Below are 19,012 nucleotides of genomic sequence, written 5' to 3'. Positions count from 1 at the left end.
AACTAATCCTGGATCGGTTGCAAATTACTCTTTCGGAAGGTGAGTTTCAATCTAACTTTAATAAGTTAGTTAATTTGTTATAGTAACAATACTATGATTTGCTTATGTATTATGTATAACCACATAAAATACTATGCTAACTTATGTCTTATGATTATGTTTGTTTCAGTGAGGAGAAATGTTTTGAGTCCATGATGATTGCATTTGCAGCACCAATTCAAGGATGGAAGGATGGTGGTAGACCATTCGTTGGTTTTGATGCCTGCCACTTGACTAGAAAACATGGTGGATGTCTAATGACAGCTACAGGTTTAGATGGACAGAATGGGATTGTTATAAAGGTGGTGAGGAATGAATGTGGTGAAAACTGGCACTTATTTATGAAAGAGATGAAGCCACTTATTGAAGATCATCCAGCTGGGAAGATAACCTTTATCTCAGACAGACAAAAAGGTTTCCAAGAGTCTTTGGATGAGGTTTTCAAAGAACATTTCAAAAGATAGTGCCTTCGGTGAGTCTTACAATATTTTATTATTTAAAGGAAACCTTGTTATTCTTTAAACATTTACTATTTAAGAACTCTAACTTGAATGATATTTTACAACCAGTCATATGTTCAAGAACTTTAAGACTCACTTCAAAGGATCAAAGCTGCACTAGCTTGTATACAATGCTGCAAAATGCTACAAGGAGAGACACTGGAAGGTAATCTTTCTTCCTAATTCACTGTTGTCAGTTCTTTTTAGTCATGTTAATTATGGATTTGCATTTAATTAATCTTGTTTATGGTATGTGTAGGCCAATATGGATGATCTGATCAAGTTTTCACCAGATGCTGCAGCTTACATGATGAAGGAAAAACCAGAACAATGGTCTAGGGATTTCTTTGACCCATCTGCATGTTGTGAGCACCTTAACAAAAATTTCTCAGAGTCCTTTAACAACTTGGATAAACCCATGAGAGACAAGCCTATTTGTATCCTTGGAATGATGTATGGCCAGCTAGTTATGGGTACTATGTATAAAAGAAGAAATGTGAGTGCAAATTGGGAAGATGGTAAGTTGGTGTCAACTGCTCAAGACTTGATTGATGAGATGCATAAATGTTGTGGAGAATTCAGGGTTAATGGAGCTATTATTGATAAGTTATATGAAGTGACTTCAAAGACCAATGCTATATTTCAAGTTGATGTGGTTGAGAAGACTTGTTCCTGTTTTCAATGGCAACTTAGAGGCTTTGTATGTCAACATGCAATGTGTGTGCTCATGAACATGAGAATCAATTGGGCAGAGTGAGGTTTCTAACCTACTACACTTATTATTGCACTGGCTTAATGCATCTGTTTTAGTTGTTGTGCATTTATTTTTGGGTTGTTAGTTTTAATGGTTACCTATTTCTCACTTATTATTGCTCTGGTTATTTATGCAGTTATTGCAGCAAGTACTATCATGTGGAATCTTATAAGGTAATTTATGCACCTGAGATGGGTTTATTGATTGGAAGAGAAGAGTAGCCTGAGGTATGTTGTTTCTTTTTTAACTTTTCACATTTTGTCCTTTTCCCCTTTGTCCTTTAATGTATTTTGATGTCATTTAACAATATTATTGTAGGGAATCTTCTGCTTTTTGGAAAACAGTATTTTAAGTTTAGGGTTTTCATTTTGTTTCATATATACTTTACTTATAGATACTTATCTTCCTTCTCATTTCATTTTTCAGCCATTGGTAGAAATCAACCCACCCATAGATATGATGAAACCAGGGAGGCCTTGCAAGAAAAGGAAGAGAGAACATGATGAACCTCACAGTGAGAAGGTGGTCATAACTTGTAAGAGATGCAAGATGCCTGGTCACAACAGGAGGACATGTGCTGGTGCACCAGTTGGATCCAATCCAAAAACAAAAAGACAGAGAACCATGATGGAAGGAGGAAGTCACAAGACTACTTACCCAGATCCTGCAGAGCTTAATACCAGTAGAAGGGCAAGTAAGAGGGGAAGAGCAAAAGGATCTGCATCATCTTCTCAGTCTACCACTGCATCATCTTCTCAGCCTAGCACTGGATCATCTTCTCATCCAACAACTGCATCATCTTCTCAGCCTACCAATGCATCTTATGGATCTAGAGGTGGAAGGGGTTCAAGAGGCGGGAGAGGATCTAGGGGAGGTAGGTATGGTGGTATATCTGTACAACAGACATTGATCCAGACCATTAGTGGTGTTGTTGGGTTGTCTCAGACTCTTTCTCAAACATACACAGTCCCTAAACAAAAGATAAAGAAGGTCACCTTCTCTGCTACTCAATGATTTTGTGTTGGGTTTAGCTCAGTTTAACTACCTTGTTGTTTTTTTGCTTGTTTCAATGGATGTTTGAATGGATTTCACTGCATCTGTTTGCAGTAACTTAACTCACCAGGATGATCATCAGTTTGGGATTTCAACAGCTTCCTCAAACCATTGCAAGGTACCATTTTGCATCTAGAATATATCCATGGACAGTCTACTGCCTCATGCATAACTTTCTCACACATAAACAATAGTTTTTGATGTTGCTGATCTTGTACTTGCTACTTGAAGTCTCCCCTGAACTGCTGCTGTAATATTCTTCCATCTTGCCACCACCCATTCTAAACATGTTAGTATATGAGGATTGTGAATGATAATGAATGAGTATTAGTTCTGTCTGCGGGTGTGTGTGGTTTTATATTGAAGGAAAAGGCAGATCAAGCCGTTGGGAACGGTCACATTTTCAACCACATAGAAAATGCCATGTGTAACAGTGCCAGGTGGATTTCCACGTCTTCAAGCTATCAGGTGGCGTGTCAGTGCCACAGATGCATAGATATTCCACATAGACGTACGCTAACCATGGTTCAACTACCACAGTTACAAGAGACTTAGGGGTATATTAGGCAGATAGTGTACCATTTTTTTCAACTTTTATGTGTCGGATAGAGAAATACCAGTTTGTAATCACTAATTTAAAATATGATCAATTTGTAAAACACTTAAGGACAGTGTGACCATTTTGTAAAACAGTCACACTAATTTAAAATATGACCATTTACAAAAAACAATCACACTTTGCTAATCCGGTTTACAAATCGATCCCACTGTTACAAACTTTTAGCAAAACACTCACTAGACAGGTAACGGCAGAGTTATGTCACGTTTCAGGCGTTTGTCGGGATGTTAAGTTATCTAAATACCCCTAAACCGTGGCATTTGCACGTGTGGGATCGATTAACAAATCTCTAAAAAATGTGGTACGTTGGATCAAAACAAAAGAAAACCCTAGGACAAATACGATTGTGCTACCATTTCCCACCTCGTTTCTTGCCGCCTCTGTTCGATAGCTTCTTCTCTGAAGAAATGGAGAAGATGATGGCGATTCCATGAACCAGTTACAGATCAATTTGTTTCTTCACATATTTATTCAATATCTTCTCCTCTTCATCTCGATCTACTAGAGTTGTGAAGCGAAATACGAGTTTACATAGTTGTGAAGCATCAGTTATCGAACTGTGAAGATAATCAGTGTTAATTTTCACCATCAAGATGTTTACAAACATCGCTAGGTAAATACCCTTCCTCGTTATACTGCTTTTTTAGTTTATCAAGTCGATTCAGAAACCCTGATTTTCTGAATTTTGATTTTTACTGATAAACCCTAAATTTATGAAAAATTGGGGATTTGGTATTTTCTTCATAAAATTTGTGTTAGGGTTTGATTATATGTTAGTAAATGGTAATAATTATCAGTTCAATTTAGTGCAGTAAGTATGTGAAGTACCCAACTAGGAGTTTTAGGGTAGAATGGTCTTGGACAAATAAGGTTCAGTATTTTGAAAATGTGGATGTTAATTATGGTGGGTTAAAGGGATTTTGTGATAAAGTTCATGCTTCTTTTAAGTTAGCACCAAATAAGAAGGTTGAAGTGATTTGGATTGGTAATGATAAACCAGAATATATGGTTAATGATTCACATTGGTATGAGATGTGGGATAAGGCTGTTGATGAAGAAGGGTATGTAAATTTGTGGTGCAATGTTAGTGACAGGATTGTGCCTCCTGGTGATGGATGTGGTGAATCTTCTGGGATATCAAACAAGAGGGACTCAACACCATCCAAGGTTACAAGCAGTTCAGTAACATGCATTAACTATGCTTGTTCACCAGTCAGACTTGATCCAAAGATGTTTGCCACACCTAAGAAGAAGTTAACATGCTTTACATCACCATATCAGGTCAGAAGAAGTCCAAGGATAATTAAGAGATCTGTTGATGTAGTTACTGGATGTAAAGGCAGTAGCAAGAGGTTATTTGAGAATGTGTATGAGTATGTAAATGTTGATGATGATGATTATGAGAATGTTATTTTAAATGTTGAAACAATCCAAGCTGAAAGAAAGTATGAGAACATTCAACTACCTAATGATGCTGAAGATGTTTGTCATCCCAATGATGATCCTAGTAGTCCAGTTTCTGATACTGATGAAATGGGCCTTGGTGTTTACTGTGACTTTGTCAACAATTAATTTAAGGACCACAACTGGGTTGACTCTGTACATCCAAAACAGTATATGGAAGCGGCCAATGAAGTACAAGCAAGTGGTGTGGAGCAGGAGGATCCTAAAGGAAAAGCAATTGTTCCTTATGATGTTGTGGGTAATGAGGAGTACAATAGTGGTGAGGAAAGTTCAAGCTCTGAAGGTAATTGTCTAACTTATTGGGTTTTATTTTGGTATTTTTTATTTTAATCATAACATTAGTCTTTTTTGCTTCCATATGAAAGAACTGACAAACCAAGTCCTTATGTGTATGTAGGTGTAACAGCAGTACAATGACCCAATGAGTGCGGTAATGAGCCAACTCATAAAAAACCTAATCCATGGTACAACCAGTTTGAGCAAATACATGGTCCAGATATTGATGCAGATGGCAATGGAGATTTGTCTCCTGATGCTGATGGGAATACATTACTCATGGTTGATGTTGACACAATGTTTGTGGGAATGCAGTTTATGGAAAAAGATGACTTCAAGAAGCACCTAAGGGGTTATGCCATTAAGAAGAGATTCCAGTACAAGCTTAAGCCCAATCACAATGATAGGATTAAAGTAATATGCAGGTTCAACAAATCTCAAGACTGCAAGTTCTTTATCTGGGCAAGTGTTACCAGGGGTGAACCAACTTTTACTGTGAGGAGGTTCAACTTAAAGCATACATGTAGCACTCAACTGAAGACCAGGAATAGAGCAGCTAATGCAGAATTTGTTGCTGAGTATTTGTATGACAAGATAAAGAGAGGAGATGCAATGCCACTGCCATATGAACTGAAAGATCAATTTTTTACTACTCACAACACCAATGTTCCATATCATGTTGCTTGGAGAGCAAGAACTATGACTTTAGAAAGACTCAATGGGAGCTAAGATGAATCTTATAAGCTGATTCCAGCCTTTTGTGACATGGTAAAAGCAACTAATCCTGGATCGGTTGCAAATTACTCTTTCGGAAGGTGAGTTTCAATCTAACTTTAATAAATTAGTTAATTTGTTATAGTAACAGTACTATGATTTGCTTATGTATTATGTATAACCACATAAAATACTATGCTAAATTATGTCTTATGATTATGTTTGTTTCAGTGAGGACAAATGTTTTGAGTCCATGATGATTGCATTTGCAGCACCAATTCAAGGATGGAAGGATGGTGGTAGACCATTCGTTGGTTTTGATGCCTTCCACTTGACTGGAAAACATGGTGGATGTCTAATGACAGCTACAGGTTTAGATGGACAGAATGGGATTGTTATAAAGGTGGTGAGGAATGAATGTGGTGAAAACTTGCACTTATTTATGAAAGAGATGAAGCCACTTATTGAAGACCATCCAGCTGGGAAGATAACCTTTATCTCAGACAGACAAAAAGGTCTCCAAGTGTCATTGGATGCGGTTTTCAAAGAACATTTTAAAAGATACTGCCTTCCGTAAGTCTTATAATATTTTATTATTTAAAGGAAACCTTGTTATTCTTTAAACATTTACTATTTAATAACTCTAACTGAAATGATATTTTACAACCAGTCATATGTTCAATAACTTTAAGACTCAATTCAAAGGATCAAAGATGCACTAGCTTGTATACAATGCTGCAAAATGCTACAAGGAGAGACACTGGAAGGTAATCTTTCTTCCTAATTCACTGTTGTCAGTTCTTTTTAGTCATGTTAATTATGGATTTGCATTTAATTAATCTTGTTTATGGTATGTGTAGGCCAATATGGATGATCTGATCAAGTTGTCACCAGCTGCTGCAGCTTACATGATGAAGGAAAAACCAGAACAATGGTCTAGGGCTTTCTTTGACCCATCTGCATGTTGTGAGCACCTTAACAACAATTTCTCAGAGTCCTTTAAAAACTTGGATAAACCCATGAGAGACAAGCCTATTTGTACCCTTGGAATGATGTATGGCCAGCTAGTTATGGGTACTATGTATAAAAGAAGAAATGTGAGTGCAAATTGGGAAGATGGTAAATTGGTGCCAACTGCTCAAGACTTGATTGATGAGATGCAGAAATGTTTTGGAGCATTCAGGGTTAATGGAGCTATTGTTGATAAGTTATATGAAGTGACTTCAAAGACCAATGCTATATTTCAAGTTGATGTGGTTGAGAAGACTTGTTCCTGTTTTCAATGGAAACTTAGAGGCTTTGTATGTCAACATGCAGTGTGTGTGCTCATGTACATGAGAATCAATTGGGCAGAGTGGGATTTCTAACCTACTACACTTATTATTGCACTGGTTTAATGCATCTGTTTTAGTTGTTGTGCATTTATTTTTGGGTTGTTAGTTGTAATGGTTACCTATTTCTCACTTATTATTGCTCTGGTTATTTATGCAGTTATTGCAGCAAGTACTATCATATGGAATCTTACAAGGCAATTTATGCACCTGAGATGAGGTTATTGATTGGAAGAGAAGATTGGCCTGAGGTATGATGTTTCTTTTTTAACTTTTCACATTTTGTCCTTTTTTCCCTTTGTCCTTTAATGTATTTTGATGTCATTTAACAATATTATTGTAGGGAATCTTCTGCTTTTTGGAAAACAGTATTTTAAGTTTAGGGTTTTCATTTTGTTTCATATATACTTTACTTATAGATACTTATCTTCCTTCTCATTTCATTTTTCAGCCATTGGTAGAAATCAACCCACCCATAGATATGATGAAACCAGGGAGGCCTTGCAAGAAAAGGAAGAGAGCACATGATGAACCTCACAGTGAGAAGGTGGTCAAAACTTGGAAGAGATGCAAGATGCCTGGACACAACAGGAGGACATGTGCTGGTGCACCAGTTGGATCCAATCCAAAAAAAAGAAGACAAAGAACCATGGTGGAAGGAGGAAGTCACAAGACTACTTACCCAGATCCTGCAGAGCTTAATACCATTAAAAGGGCAAGTAAGAGGGGAAGATCAAAAGGATCTGCATCATCTTCTCAGCCTACCACTGTATCATCTTCTCAGCCTAGCACTGGATCATCTTCTCATCCAACAACTGCATCATCTTCTCAGTCCCACTGCATGTTATGGATCTAGAGGTGGAAGGGGTTCAAGAGGTGGGAGAGGATCTATGGGAGGTAGGTCTTGTGGTAGATCTGTACAACAGACATTGAGCCAGACCATTAGTGGTGCTGTTGGGTTGTCTCAGACTCTTTCTCAAACATTCACAGTCCCCAAACCAAAGACAAAGAAGGTCACCTTCTCTGCTACTCAATGATGATGTGTTGGGTTTAGCTCAGTTTAACTACCTTGTTGTTTTTTTGCTTGTTTCAATGGATGTTTGAATGGATTTCACTGCATCTGTTTGCAGTAACTTAACTCACCAGGATGATCATCAGTTTGGGCTTTCAACATCTTCCTCAAAACATTGCAAGGTACCATTTTGCATCTAGAATATATCCATGGACAGTCTACTGCCTCATGCATACCTTTCTCACACATAAAACATTAGTTTTTGATGCTGCTGATCTTGTACTTGCTACTTGAAGTCTCCCCTGAACTGCTGCTGCAATATTCTTCCATCTTGCCACCACCCATTCTAAATATGTTAGTATATGAGGATTGTGAATGATAATGAATGAGTGTTAGTTCTATCTGCGGGTGTGTGTGGTTTTATATTGAAGGAAAAGGTAGATCAAGCCGTTGGGAACGGTCACATTTTCAACCACATAGAAAATGCCATGTGTAACAGTGCCAGGTGGATTTCCACGTATTCAAGCTATCAGGTGGCGTGTCAGTGCCACGGATGCATAGATCTTCCACATAGACGTATGTTAACCATGGTTCAACTACCACGGTTACAAGAGACTTAGGGGTATATTAGGCGGATAGTGTACCGTTTTTTTCAACTTCTGTGTGTCGGATGGAGAAATACCAGTTTGTAATCACTAATTTAAAATATGACCAATTTTTAAAACAATTAAGGACAGTGTGACCATTTTATAAAACACCCTTTTATTTTTCTAGTTATTCAAAATAAAAATCAATGTGTGAGATATGTGAAAGTGTGTTATAAATAAAATTGTAAAAAGTTATAGAGAGGGGTTGATTTTAGGATACATGTAGTTATGGGTAGAAATATTGGTATTAGTTATTTAGTAGAAATGTGTTAGTTTTGTATGACTAATGAACTCACACTTTGGAGTAGTTATTTAGTTTTTATAAGTTAATTCCTAATTATAGTAACTATTGGTTAATTTGCTAACTCTTTATAAGGGTTACTAGAATGATAATGGATCATTTGTGTTACCATAAAAAAATTAGTTAGGAAGCACATTGTTAGTAAAACCTAGATTTGGTGTAGCGGTGGTTTATAGAGTTACAAAATTCTAGAGATGGTAGTGGGACTGAGATTGATCCAGTTTAGGTGGATGTGCATTTGAGCTATGCTCAACTGACTATGGTGGTGATGCTTCTGAGTTAGGAGTAGTAATATTGATGCAGTGAGTTGTTGGAGGAAAATGTAATTGGTTTAAGGGAGGTTTGATATGTCGTAGGTAGAGCGGAATGGGAATTAAGAAAGAGAGATTTCTTAGAATGATAAATGTTGTTGTAGGTGGTGGTAATGCCAATGTGGTGAACGTGGAATTGAAATCGATGTTGTTATAGAAGATAGAAACAATGGTTCATATGGTGTTGCTTCATGAAAATGGAGTTGAGATTAGTGATTGTGTTTAATTGGGTGTATGTGAATGGGTATGAATGAATCTGTAAGAAGGATTTAAGATGAATGATGTTGAGTAAGAAAAGATGGTAGTTCTAGAAGAATTGTAACTGAGCTGTGATGGTGATATGGATTGCAGGAGTGAGTGCAGAGTTGTTCTTATTGAAAGGAACAGTCAGTGGCAGGGAAAAGCAGTGTTGTAATGAAGCCACAGGTTTATGGATGAACAAGTTGAATGATATGTTATGTGACTGAGTTTATTTGAATGAAAGTGAGATGAATGTGTTGAGTTGAACCTTTTTAGTGAAGGCTTAAAGCTGCAATTGCAGGTAGGCTTAAATACAGTTGTATTGAATTATATTTGAATGAATGAAATGTTTAGTAATTGTATAAACTCATGTTCTTGAGTATTAGACTTGTTAGTCATCCCAGTCAGCTTAACTGACTCAATATATTTAGCTGACTCAGTGTATCTGACTGAGTCGAGTTAACCCTGTGGACCTGAGTTGAATCAGTTTGATTTAAATCTGGTTCAATTGACCTGACCTTGACCAGGTTTGACCTTAGACTTAGACTTGACCTTTAACTGACGTTGACTGTTAGTTGAACCATTTGACCATCGTTGACCATTAGTGACTGTTTTGATGGACCATCCTTGTGTATTGGGCTTGCTTCATAGACTTGGGCTTATGACTAGTTACCCTAGATTGATGTTTGGACCCCTTATGGTCTGAATTAGCCTTCGACTTATTCTACAAAGTTGTAAATATTCATAAGACTTAAATATGGACTATAGAATCAATCTAATTAGATTATTTAAACCTTTAGATATACAAGAGATGGATAATGAAGAAGTGTAGAACCATAAATGGTCTTAGAACAATTAGATATACTTGTATGATACTTGTGTGAGCCATTTTGGCTGGATTCTTAGAGTGCTTGTGTGATTAACAGTTAGTTATTAACAACGATCGATTCAAAGGACGAACCAGTGGATCGTGGATCTCGAGGTAGTCGTGGCCTGTCATCGAAAGAGGTGGGAATACTTTTAACTCTTTTGAAACCATTGTTGTTTCTTTTGCAAAAGTTTATGTTTTACAAACTCATGCTTCATCTGTTTGTGCATTCCATGCGTTGTTCAGCTTGTATTATGATTGTTTTGTTGGTTCTTTGTAATATTTCCATGGTTTGGAAAGGACTTGAAATATTTTGTTGTCGTCATGAATTGTTATCGGAAATAAGAATTTCCACCTGTGGTATATAGGATACGCTCCTTCACATTTATACCTAGAGCTTTTATTATATATTGGTCGGCAGTTTGCGAGTTCGGAATTATCGACATCAATACTTACGGTTATGTGTGGATTTGCGAGTTCGGAATTGCACAACCATAGTATACATTGTTTGAGGAAGGAGTTTGTCCATATACATGATTGATTATTACCAGTGACTTAGTCACTTTGTTGTTTGGGAAAGTATGTTTTGTTTTCCAAATCTTGCTCTTGATTTCTTTAAAGTTGAATGTTATTCCTGTTGGGCACCCCTTCTAGGGATGATGTGCTCACTCTTTCCCAATTTCAGTTTCAGAGACAGATCAGAGTTGCGCAGCGAAAACTTCGAGGAGTTGAGTCCGTTAGTTGGTTAACTTATAATATGTTTATTATGTTGTATATTACATTTGTAAACCATATGACTATTTTATATGTATCATTTGAGAGGAGTGCTTGTATATGTATATATTTCAGAGCGGTTGGGTTAAGTTTTGTAGATGATTTCTTAATTGAATGTTTAAGTAAATGATTTAGATTTTTAGTGCCTCTTATTTAATTAATTTCTTGGATTAGTCAGCTGCTAGCTTAGGGGGCGCTACAATAACATTCGTGAAATAATTATTTTGGCTTGAAATGATATGTGTTTCTTAATGGTTAAATAAAAAAAAAAGTCAATGTCTAGAGGTAAAGTTATCTAGTCATAATATCAATAATTAAATTTCTAAATTTGTTAACACCGAATTGGATGTTTTAAGATAGTGCATGATATATGCACCTCTATGTGTAATATAACTTTCTTAATAATGAATATCGACAAAATATTGCGAAACGAAAAATCTTAAGTACAAAATTGCAAGGAAATAAAATAGAACCATTATGATGTAAAGACATTTTTGACTAGTCCTGTAAGGAGCCTCAAGCTCGTCAACGCTATTAGACTAGTCAAGAAACGATTTGGCCGCTAATAACTCGATTAGTTTGACACGAACGTTAATTAATAGAAGTTAATATAACAATGATATAGATATGAAATTAGTATCTTTAGAAAGATCTCGAAAAGTTAAGGAGCCTCAGGCTCGTGTCATTCGGATACCGGACGAAGAAGATATCATCTGGATAGTTAGAAGGACAGAATAGACCTTTTGCAATGGACTGACCTGGCTTCTCATATCCAAGTGATGAGTTTCTTTATCACTTTTCGTTGGTCTTATCAACAAAACCGATCGAAGAAGATTATTTCTTCTTATCTTTCATTTTCTTCTTCTTTCTTCTTCTTCTTCTGCTCCTCTTTCATATATTCTTCGCGCTCTTGATTCCGTGAGAAGATTTGAGTGTTTTTGAGACCGGAAACTTAAGAGAAACGTTAAGAGTTGATTGTTGATGATGTTGTTGTTATTAGTTTGGCGAGGAAAGGAGAAGAAATTATAGGCTCGAGATAATTAGAGTCAGGGTTTCTGGAAGATGAAATTGATTGAGTAATCGATGATGGGTTTTATATTAAATTGAATCATAAAGAAGAATTAATAGTCGAATTAAAATTTCAGTAAAGGATTGGTGAATTACGGTTTGTCCTGTTCTTCCCCAAATCATGAAATTAGGGTTTCTAAGTTTGATTTGGAGATGAGTACGAAGAAGAAATTAGAGATGGTTTAGTTGATATGAGACGGTGGTGAAGCTGTTTTGGGTGTTGATTCGAGATATGAGGTTTGCTCAGATGAAGGGTAAGTTGATTTTTTTGGATAATTGAATTTATATGAATATGATTGAATCTCGAATAAATTATAAGATTTATTTATGAGCTTGGCTAAGACTGAATTCTGAGGAGGTTGAATCTTTGATTTGTTGAGTAAACTGAATTTAAGTGGATGTTTAAGATGATACAAGTTGTGTTACATGGAAGGTTGTTGTTTGAGGAACTTGGTGTTTAGTAGGGGTATGGTACTATGAATTTTATTGAATTACAGGGAGAAGGAGAAGTAAATGGTGTTGGTGAATTGTGGAAGTTTTTGAATTGTAGGTGAAAGAGTAGTGGTAGATAGAAATGGAGTATAATGTTGAGTGTTGATCAATTGAGGATGGCAATGAGTTGTTAAGTGTTGGTGCAGGGGCGGAACTACCCGTGGACAAAGGCTTCCTTAAGACAGACCCAATAATACAAAAAAGACATTTTTTTCATAGCCCTTTTTGAGTTGGGCCACAATACATTTATAAATTTTACCCTTAAGCCAGCCCAAGAAAAGAGTCAAGTCCTCCTCATAACCAAAGTCTAGATCCTCCACTGTGTTGGTGGATGTGTTTATGTAGGTACAGTTGGTGGGTGAATAATTTACATGAAATTCAAGAAAAAAAATGAAGTAAAGATTTAGATGAATGTTAGGAGATTTCAGGTATTCAGAATTGTTGGTGTTATTGAACTAGTAGTTCTGAGTTGGTTAAGATGGATGTAGTGATTGTTTGAATGTGCAGTAGTGGACTGTTGTTAGTGTTTAGATTTTTAAGGTTGCAGGGGATGTAAATATGAACTGAGTTTGTGTTGAGCAGAGTTAGTTTGTAGTTTGAGTGAACCTACATTTTTAGTGGAGTTAAATCTCTCTTGTATAAGCTTGTAACAGCAATTGCAGGTAAGATGAATTATGATTAAGAATGCACTTGTGAAGTTTACTTGGTTTCAATGTATTTTTCTGATGTTGTGTATAGTCTGTTAAAATTAGAAATTGATGTTGCTACGAGTTTCACTTACAGGTATACTTGAGATGCATTAGAAACCATGGCTGAAGCCTGTTAGACATCCCAGTCAGTTTAGATGACTCAATTTGTTTAGATGACTTAGTCAATGTGAATGAGTCGACCAGTTGATCTACTGAATCGGCTTGACCCAGTACTGACTCAGTGAACCTTGACTGAGTTGATTCCTTTGACCATTTGACCAGGACCTTGACTTGACTATGGATGTTGACTGTTGGTTGACCTGAGACTATCAATTTGACCGTTAGTAACCATTAGTTGACTGATATAGACTGGACCTTGGTTTAGCGGGTCGGTTTGTTGGGATTGGGCTTAGAGTTAGCTTTCCCATTGAATATGAATTGTACCCTTATGGTACGAATTGACCTTTGGCTACTTCTTCAAAGTTGTAGATATTCATAAGACCTAGCTAATGGACTATAGAACCAACCTAATTTAATTAGTAAACCTTAACTATGCTATGGATATAAAATAAAGAGATATAAATCCATAAGTGGGATTAGAACCATTAGATAGTTCATTTAGTCTATGACTAGAGAATTATTTGAGATTATGTTATGAGCCTTGTGTGAGCCTTTTGGCTAAACTCTTTGAATGCTTGTATGATTAACGGTTGATCTTTATTAACAACGATCGATTCAAGGATGAACCATTGGATCGGAGATCTCGAGGTAGGCGAGGCTTCTCATCAAAATAGGTGGGAATCGATAACGAGCTCTCTTGGATTCATTTTTTTCTTCAAATCATTATATTGTGAAATTCATGCATATCTTTGTGTGGTATGAGATCTGTTCCCACACAATATCCAGTATTCTATGGCTAGGGCGATACACCGCAATATTATTCTTCCTTTGTATCCAGTATTCTATGGATAGGGAGATACACCGCAGTATTACCTATTCGGTGTGGAATTGGCATCAATATTACTCTTCTTTATTATGTACGGGCAACACACATCTCATACATGGATGTTTACTGTTCTTTATGGATGTTTACTATTCTTTTAAATTGCTTTGGAAAATTTTCTACAATATGTTTTACTGTCTTTTCGTGTCTTATCGACTTTCAATAAAATCTGCATTGTCTTCAAATAATACTAATGATTACTTGAAAGTTAGTTGTTGGTTCTACTGGGAAGCCTTCGGTATGGTGCGCTCACTCAATTCCCACTTTCAGTTTCAGAGACAGATCAAAGTTGCGCAGCGGAAGCTTCATGGCGTTCAGTCTCCTGCTATGTTTATTATGTTGTATATTCTATTTGCAAACCAAATTACTATTGATATGTATCATTTGAGAGGAGTTTTTTTTTACATATTTCTGAGCGGAGCTAGTTTGTGGGTTAAGTTTCGTAGAAGATTATTAATTGAATGTTTAAGAAAATGATTTAGATTCTTAGTGCCTCTTTGTTTAGTTAATCTCTTGGATTAGTAAGATGCTAGCTTAGGGGCGCTACAAATCCACGCATCTGGAGGGCATAATTAATATTGGAAATTCTTTTTTACAACCATGAATCTGAATTTTTGTCCTTTCCATATAGCCCATGGTCATGTTTAAAATCTCAGTCTACAACTGATAGACTCATATAGTAGTGAAAGTTATTTGTAAAGGGTCTTATGTTTATAACCTAATTAGGGTCTGGGTCGTGGAATATGCACTTGATGTAAAATGGTCGTTGACTAAAAAAACTTGTTTGATCGTTTATAATTTACTAAAAATACCTAATCATTCCAGAATGTGGTAAAAATAAGTATCTTCACTCAGACTTGCGAAGGTCGATTCCAGACATAAATTCTAACACTTAAAATAGAAAACTCAAATAAAGATGATATCAAGATTAAAAGAATATCGAGGCTAAGTTTCCACTAAATTTTCAAAGTGATTTAATTCAATAATTATAATTATGCGATTAATACATTTAATTTGATTATAAAAATATTGCAACAAGTGATTTTCAGAGTAACGACTGTAAATCGAAGGCATGGAACACCAAAAACCCCGGGCTAAGAATGTACCATCAAAAGAAATAGATTTTTAACCAAAGCAAATAATCTTAAAAGAATTGCAAAAATTAAATAAACTAGTATGTAACCCTTGCTACGCACCGGAACCGATGGGATCAGCCAATTTTAGCGTAGTGGGGCTTCCCCCGCACGCTGGTGTTGATGGTGGTTTTTAGCTCAGGGTTAAAGTTGTAAAACCTTGTATCTTATGTGACGTCACTCTGTAAGGAAGCGGAGCCATGAGTGTTAAATCTCTCCGCTGGCACACTTATTGAGCTGTTTAATAAGTTTATATGAAATTTATGCAAACTGGCACATGTAACAACAATCCCAGATGCTCTGTAAACTTCGGCGCCTTGCCTATATTACTTATTAATATAAGACTCCGTGAGTACTTTTCCCTGTTCAGTTCCCCAGCAGAACTCTTAACATTGATATGGCATGACGAATTTGTGTTTACTCGCAGCAGAGTAACACAATTTCCAAGTATCAAGATTAAGATCCTTGCATGGAATACTCAGTCAGAAAGCAAACAATAAACAGATCCGCGGAGTAGGATCAACAACGAGGGAAGCGTGGCCATGCCATAGGCTAGCCGACGCCACTTGGCCACGCCCCATGCTACCCAACCGGCCCTTATTCCTTTGCCGACCAATCAGTTCGCTTTAGAAATGCCACACTCCCAATGAGTTTTGGTTAGGCCCATATTTGCCGGCCCTATTCTCTATCAACCAATCAGGTCACATTAAACCTACCACGCGCGCCAAAAGGGTATCTATGCCCGTGCTTGGCCGGGCCCTACTTTCATTGACCAATCAGGTTACTCTAAACTTTCCACAGTCTTAAAAGAGGTGGAAATCGTGTCAACAGGTCACCATACCAAGTTAGCTTCCCAAAACCGTGCCAACATACTAACGGCATGCCAAACATGCAAAAACGAGCATGCCAACCGCACACGCCAAACAGGCATGCCAAGTGCACATGACAAACGCGCCACTTACCGCGACAACATGCCAAACCACTCTCCATGCATGACCAGATTCACAACGCACTTCAATTTAGCTATCCTAACCAGAATCAAGACTATGCTCTAGTACCGGTGGATGAAACCCTAATTTCTAGTCGCGACACAAACTATGCCACTCTAGGCCCACAACATGCCACGAGCCATGGGAACCCTAATAAAGGCATCATAACATGCCACTCGTGGAAATATTGACTCTTGTGGACATTTTCACATAACGACCTGACTATGGTTCTTTTGGCATGGCTCTGGCACCGTTTACATGAAACGTCGTTGTGCCACGACCACATGCCGCATGCCATATGCGCTAATTAGGGTTTCGGCGTGCCAAACCCTAATTTAGGCAAAGTTGCTACGCCAACCGAGCCAAACAATGTTCCACAAAACATTGGGATCAATGTGGCCACTGAAACTTATGTTGCCACACCACATTCGAGTCTAACACCAATGTGCCAAAAATTTAGTGGTCACGCCTATGCCAGGCGCCACTTACACCACAGTGCTGCTGGCATGCACAAACTATGCCAGCCATTCCACCATGCCATTGGCATGCAAGAACTATGCCAGCCATGCCGCAGTGCCACTGGCATGTGCTAAAGGCGCCTCTATGCCATTATCAGGCGCCAACAGAAGGTAGCCATAATCAACGGCTACCCTTCCTCATGAGATGCAATCTCAGTCATCCAACTTCGCCACCGAAATGGCAGACTTGTGGTAAGTTTTAGGCGACCAACCGCCTAAATCCTGTGGCCATGTCTACGCCAGGCGCCACTTGCACCACTGTGCCACTTGCATGCGTGAACTATGTCATGCCGCAGTACCATTGGCATGCGCTAAAGGCGCCACTGTACCATTATCAGGCTCCAACAGAAGGTAGCCATAATCAACGACTACCCTTCCTCACGAGATGTAATCTCGGCCATCCAAGTTCCTTACCGAACTGACAGGCCTGTGGCAAGTTTTAGGAGACCAACCAAAACGAGCCTAATAGCATCACATGCTATTTTCCTGCGACAAGTCCCCTGACTTTTACTTGCCACATGTAGCAAAGTGCTACATGTTTTCCACGAAAACACTCAAGACATAAAACATGTCACAAACTTGGGGATACTTATCAGGGTATTGGTATGGCGGTTTACAGCGTGCAGCGTGCAATGCGCCCGTTACAAGAAAGTGTCATGAATTGGGACAAATAATGATGGCGAGAAGTAATGCTGTAAACGGATCCACTTCCTTCATTATGGAAGCATAATGTCTGACGGTTACACATTATTCCATTCTTCCACCACTCAATCGTTTCCACTTCCTACGAGACCAGGGTACGTTTCAATATGATTTGTATAATAAACTTCACCTATTTCCACCAAAAGGACAAGTTTTTGGTCGGAGAACAACATAGTATCCAGAAATCACCTGGTAGATGATGTGATTTGTATATAGTGGTAAAAGTGGTTCGATTCTCATACTTGTAAAGGATATTAATTAGACTTAAATTCTAATATTAAAATAGAAAATTCACTAAAAATTATAGCAAACTCAATCAAAGATGATATCAATACTAAAAGAAACACTGAGGCTAAGATTCCACTATTTTCCAAGTTCAAAGTGATTAAACCAACACTTATATTTATGCAATTTTCTTGTTTAATTTGATTCTAAAATATTGCAACAAGTAGATTTTCAAAAGTAATAATTGTAAATACTAAGTATGAAGCATCAAAAGTCTTAAAACTAAGCATACTCCATCAAAATAGATCACAATCACTCAAATAAAAATCATATTCAATAATAGTTCAAGGCAAATAATCATATAATTATTGCAAATAAAAAGATAAAATAGAATATACCACTTTTTGTTGGAAAAATAGCTTCCTCTATCGCCTCAGCAATGGGGTTTAGCTCCTTATATTAATCATGATCTCAAAATGTGTGTTTGTTGCTCAAAAGATGATTAAAAGAGTGAAAAGTAATAACACAGACTGTTTGCAACAGTGTATTGGTGTTGCAAAACAGCTGTTACAATGGAATTGTTACAGAAAAACTGTTGCTTTGTCGCTGAATTTAAGACCCTAGAATACGACTGCCCTGCACAGCCTAATGTTCTTCAGCTGTTAAACAACGACACTGTTCTGCGACTGTTTCCTGTGCGTCAATGTTCTTCGTGTTCTTCCTCTTCAGCAGCAGCAGCAGCAGAAACAGAGTTTGGTAAAGCTCTGATTTCTTCTTCTCTGGCTCTTCTTAGGTTCCCAAACTCTCGACACCTCTTCTATATGACCCAAGACATCTATTTATATCAAAAATACCGATTAAATCTCTCCCAAATCTTCCAAAATCTCTTTCCTTCTCTTCACGGCCAAGTTGCGGCAATTTTTTGTTTTAGAATTTCTACGCATTTCTGAGCTTTCCTTTTTATTCTAAAACTCTTCCTTAGATAGATACAAATCTTTGGGAAGGTTTACAGCGCTTTAATCTCTCTAAAATTCCCTAAAACAGGTCACACACGTGACTTTCCATATTTTCTGTTGTGAGAAAAATCTGTCGATTGATCCTAGTCTAATCGATTTAAACACCCATATCAGATTCCTAGACCCATAAGGAGTCTATCCTATGAAAATCAGAGGTTTAATCGACCTCAAACTCCTCCAAATCACGATTGCCAAAACTGTTCTTCACTGCACTATTTTCCCGCCAAAACCTGGTTTCTGAAATTTTGAAGATGGTTGCCCCTTATCCAGAGTA

The 19,012-nt window shown here is 37.4% G+C and overlaps 1 protein-coding gene across 1 annotated transcript; it reads left to right on the top strand.

Annotated features, from left to right (window-relative positions):
• Positions 1–5,470: 5,470 nt before the first annotated feature.
• Positions 5,471–7,606, top strand: LOC113326330. The gene is made up of 5 exons (XM_026574077.1): positions 5,471–5,520; positions 5,651–5,957; positions 6,280–6,749; positions 6,911–7,001; positions 7,202–7,606. The coding sequence occupies exons 1-5, from the start codon at positions 5,471–5,473 to the stop codon at positions 7,604–7,606; spliced, it is 1,323 nt and encodes a 440-aa protein (XP_026429862.1).
• The last annotated feature ends 11,406 nt before the right edge of the window (positions 7,607–19,012 follow it).

Source organism: Papaver somniferum, unplaced genomic scaffold, assembly GCF_003573695.1.
Source record: "Papaver somniferum cultivar HN1 unplaced genomic scaffold, ASM357369v1 unplaced-scaffold_10, whole genome shotgun sequence".
NCBI lineage: Eukaryota > Viridiplantae > Streptophyta > Magnoliopsida > Ranunculales > Papaveraceae > Papaver > Papaver somniferum.
The sequence above is the reverse complement of the archived record's forward strand: the minus strand, read 5'-3'. Positions and strand labels throughout refer to the sequence as shown.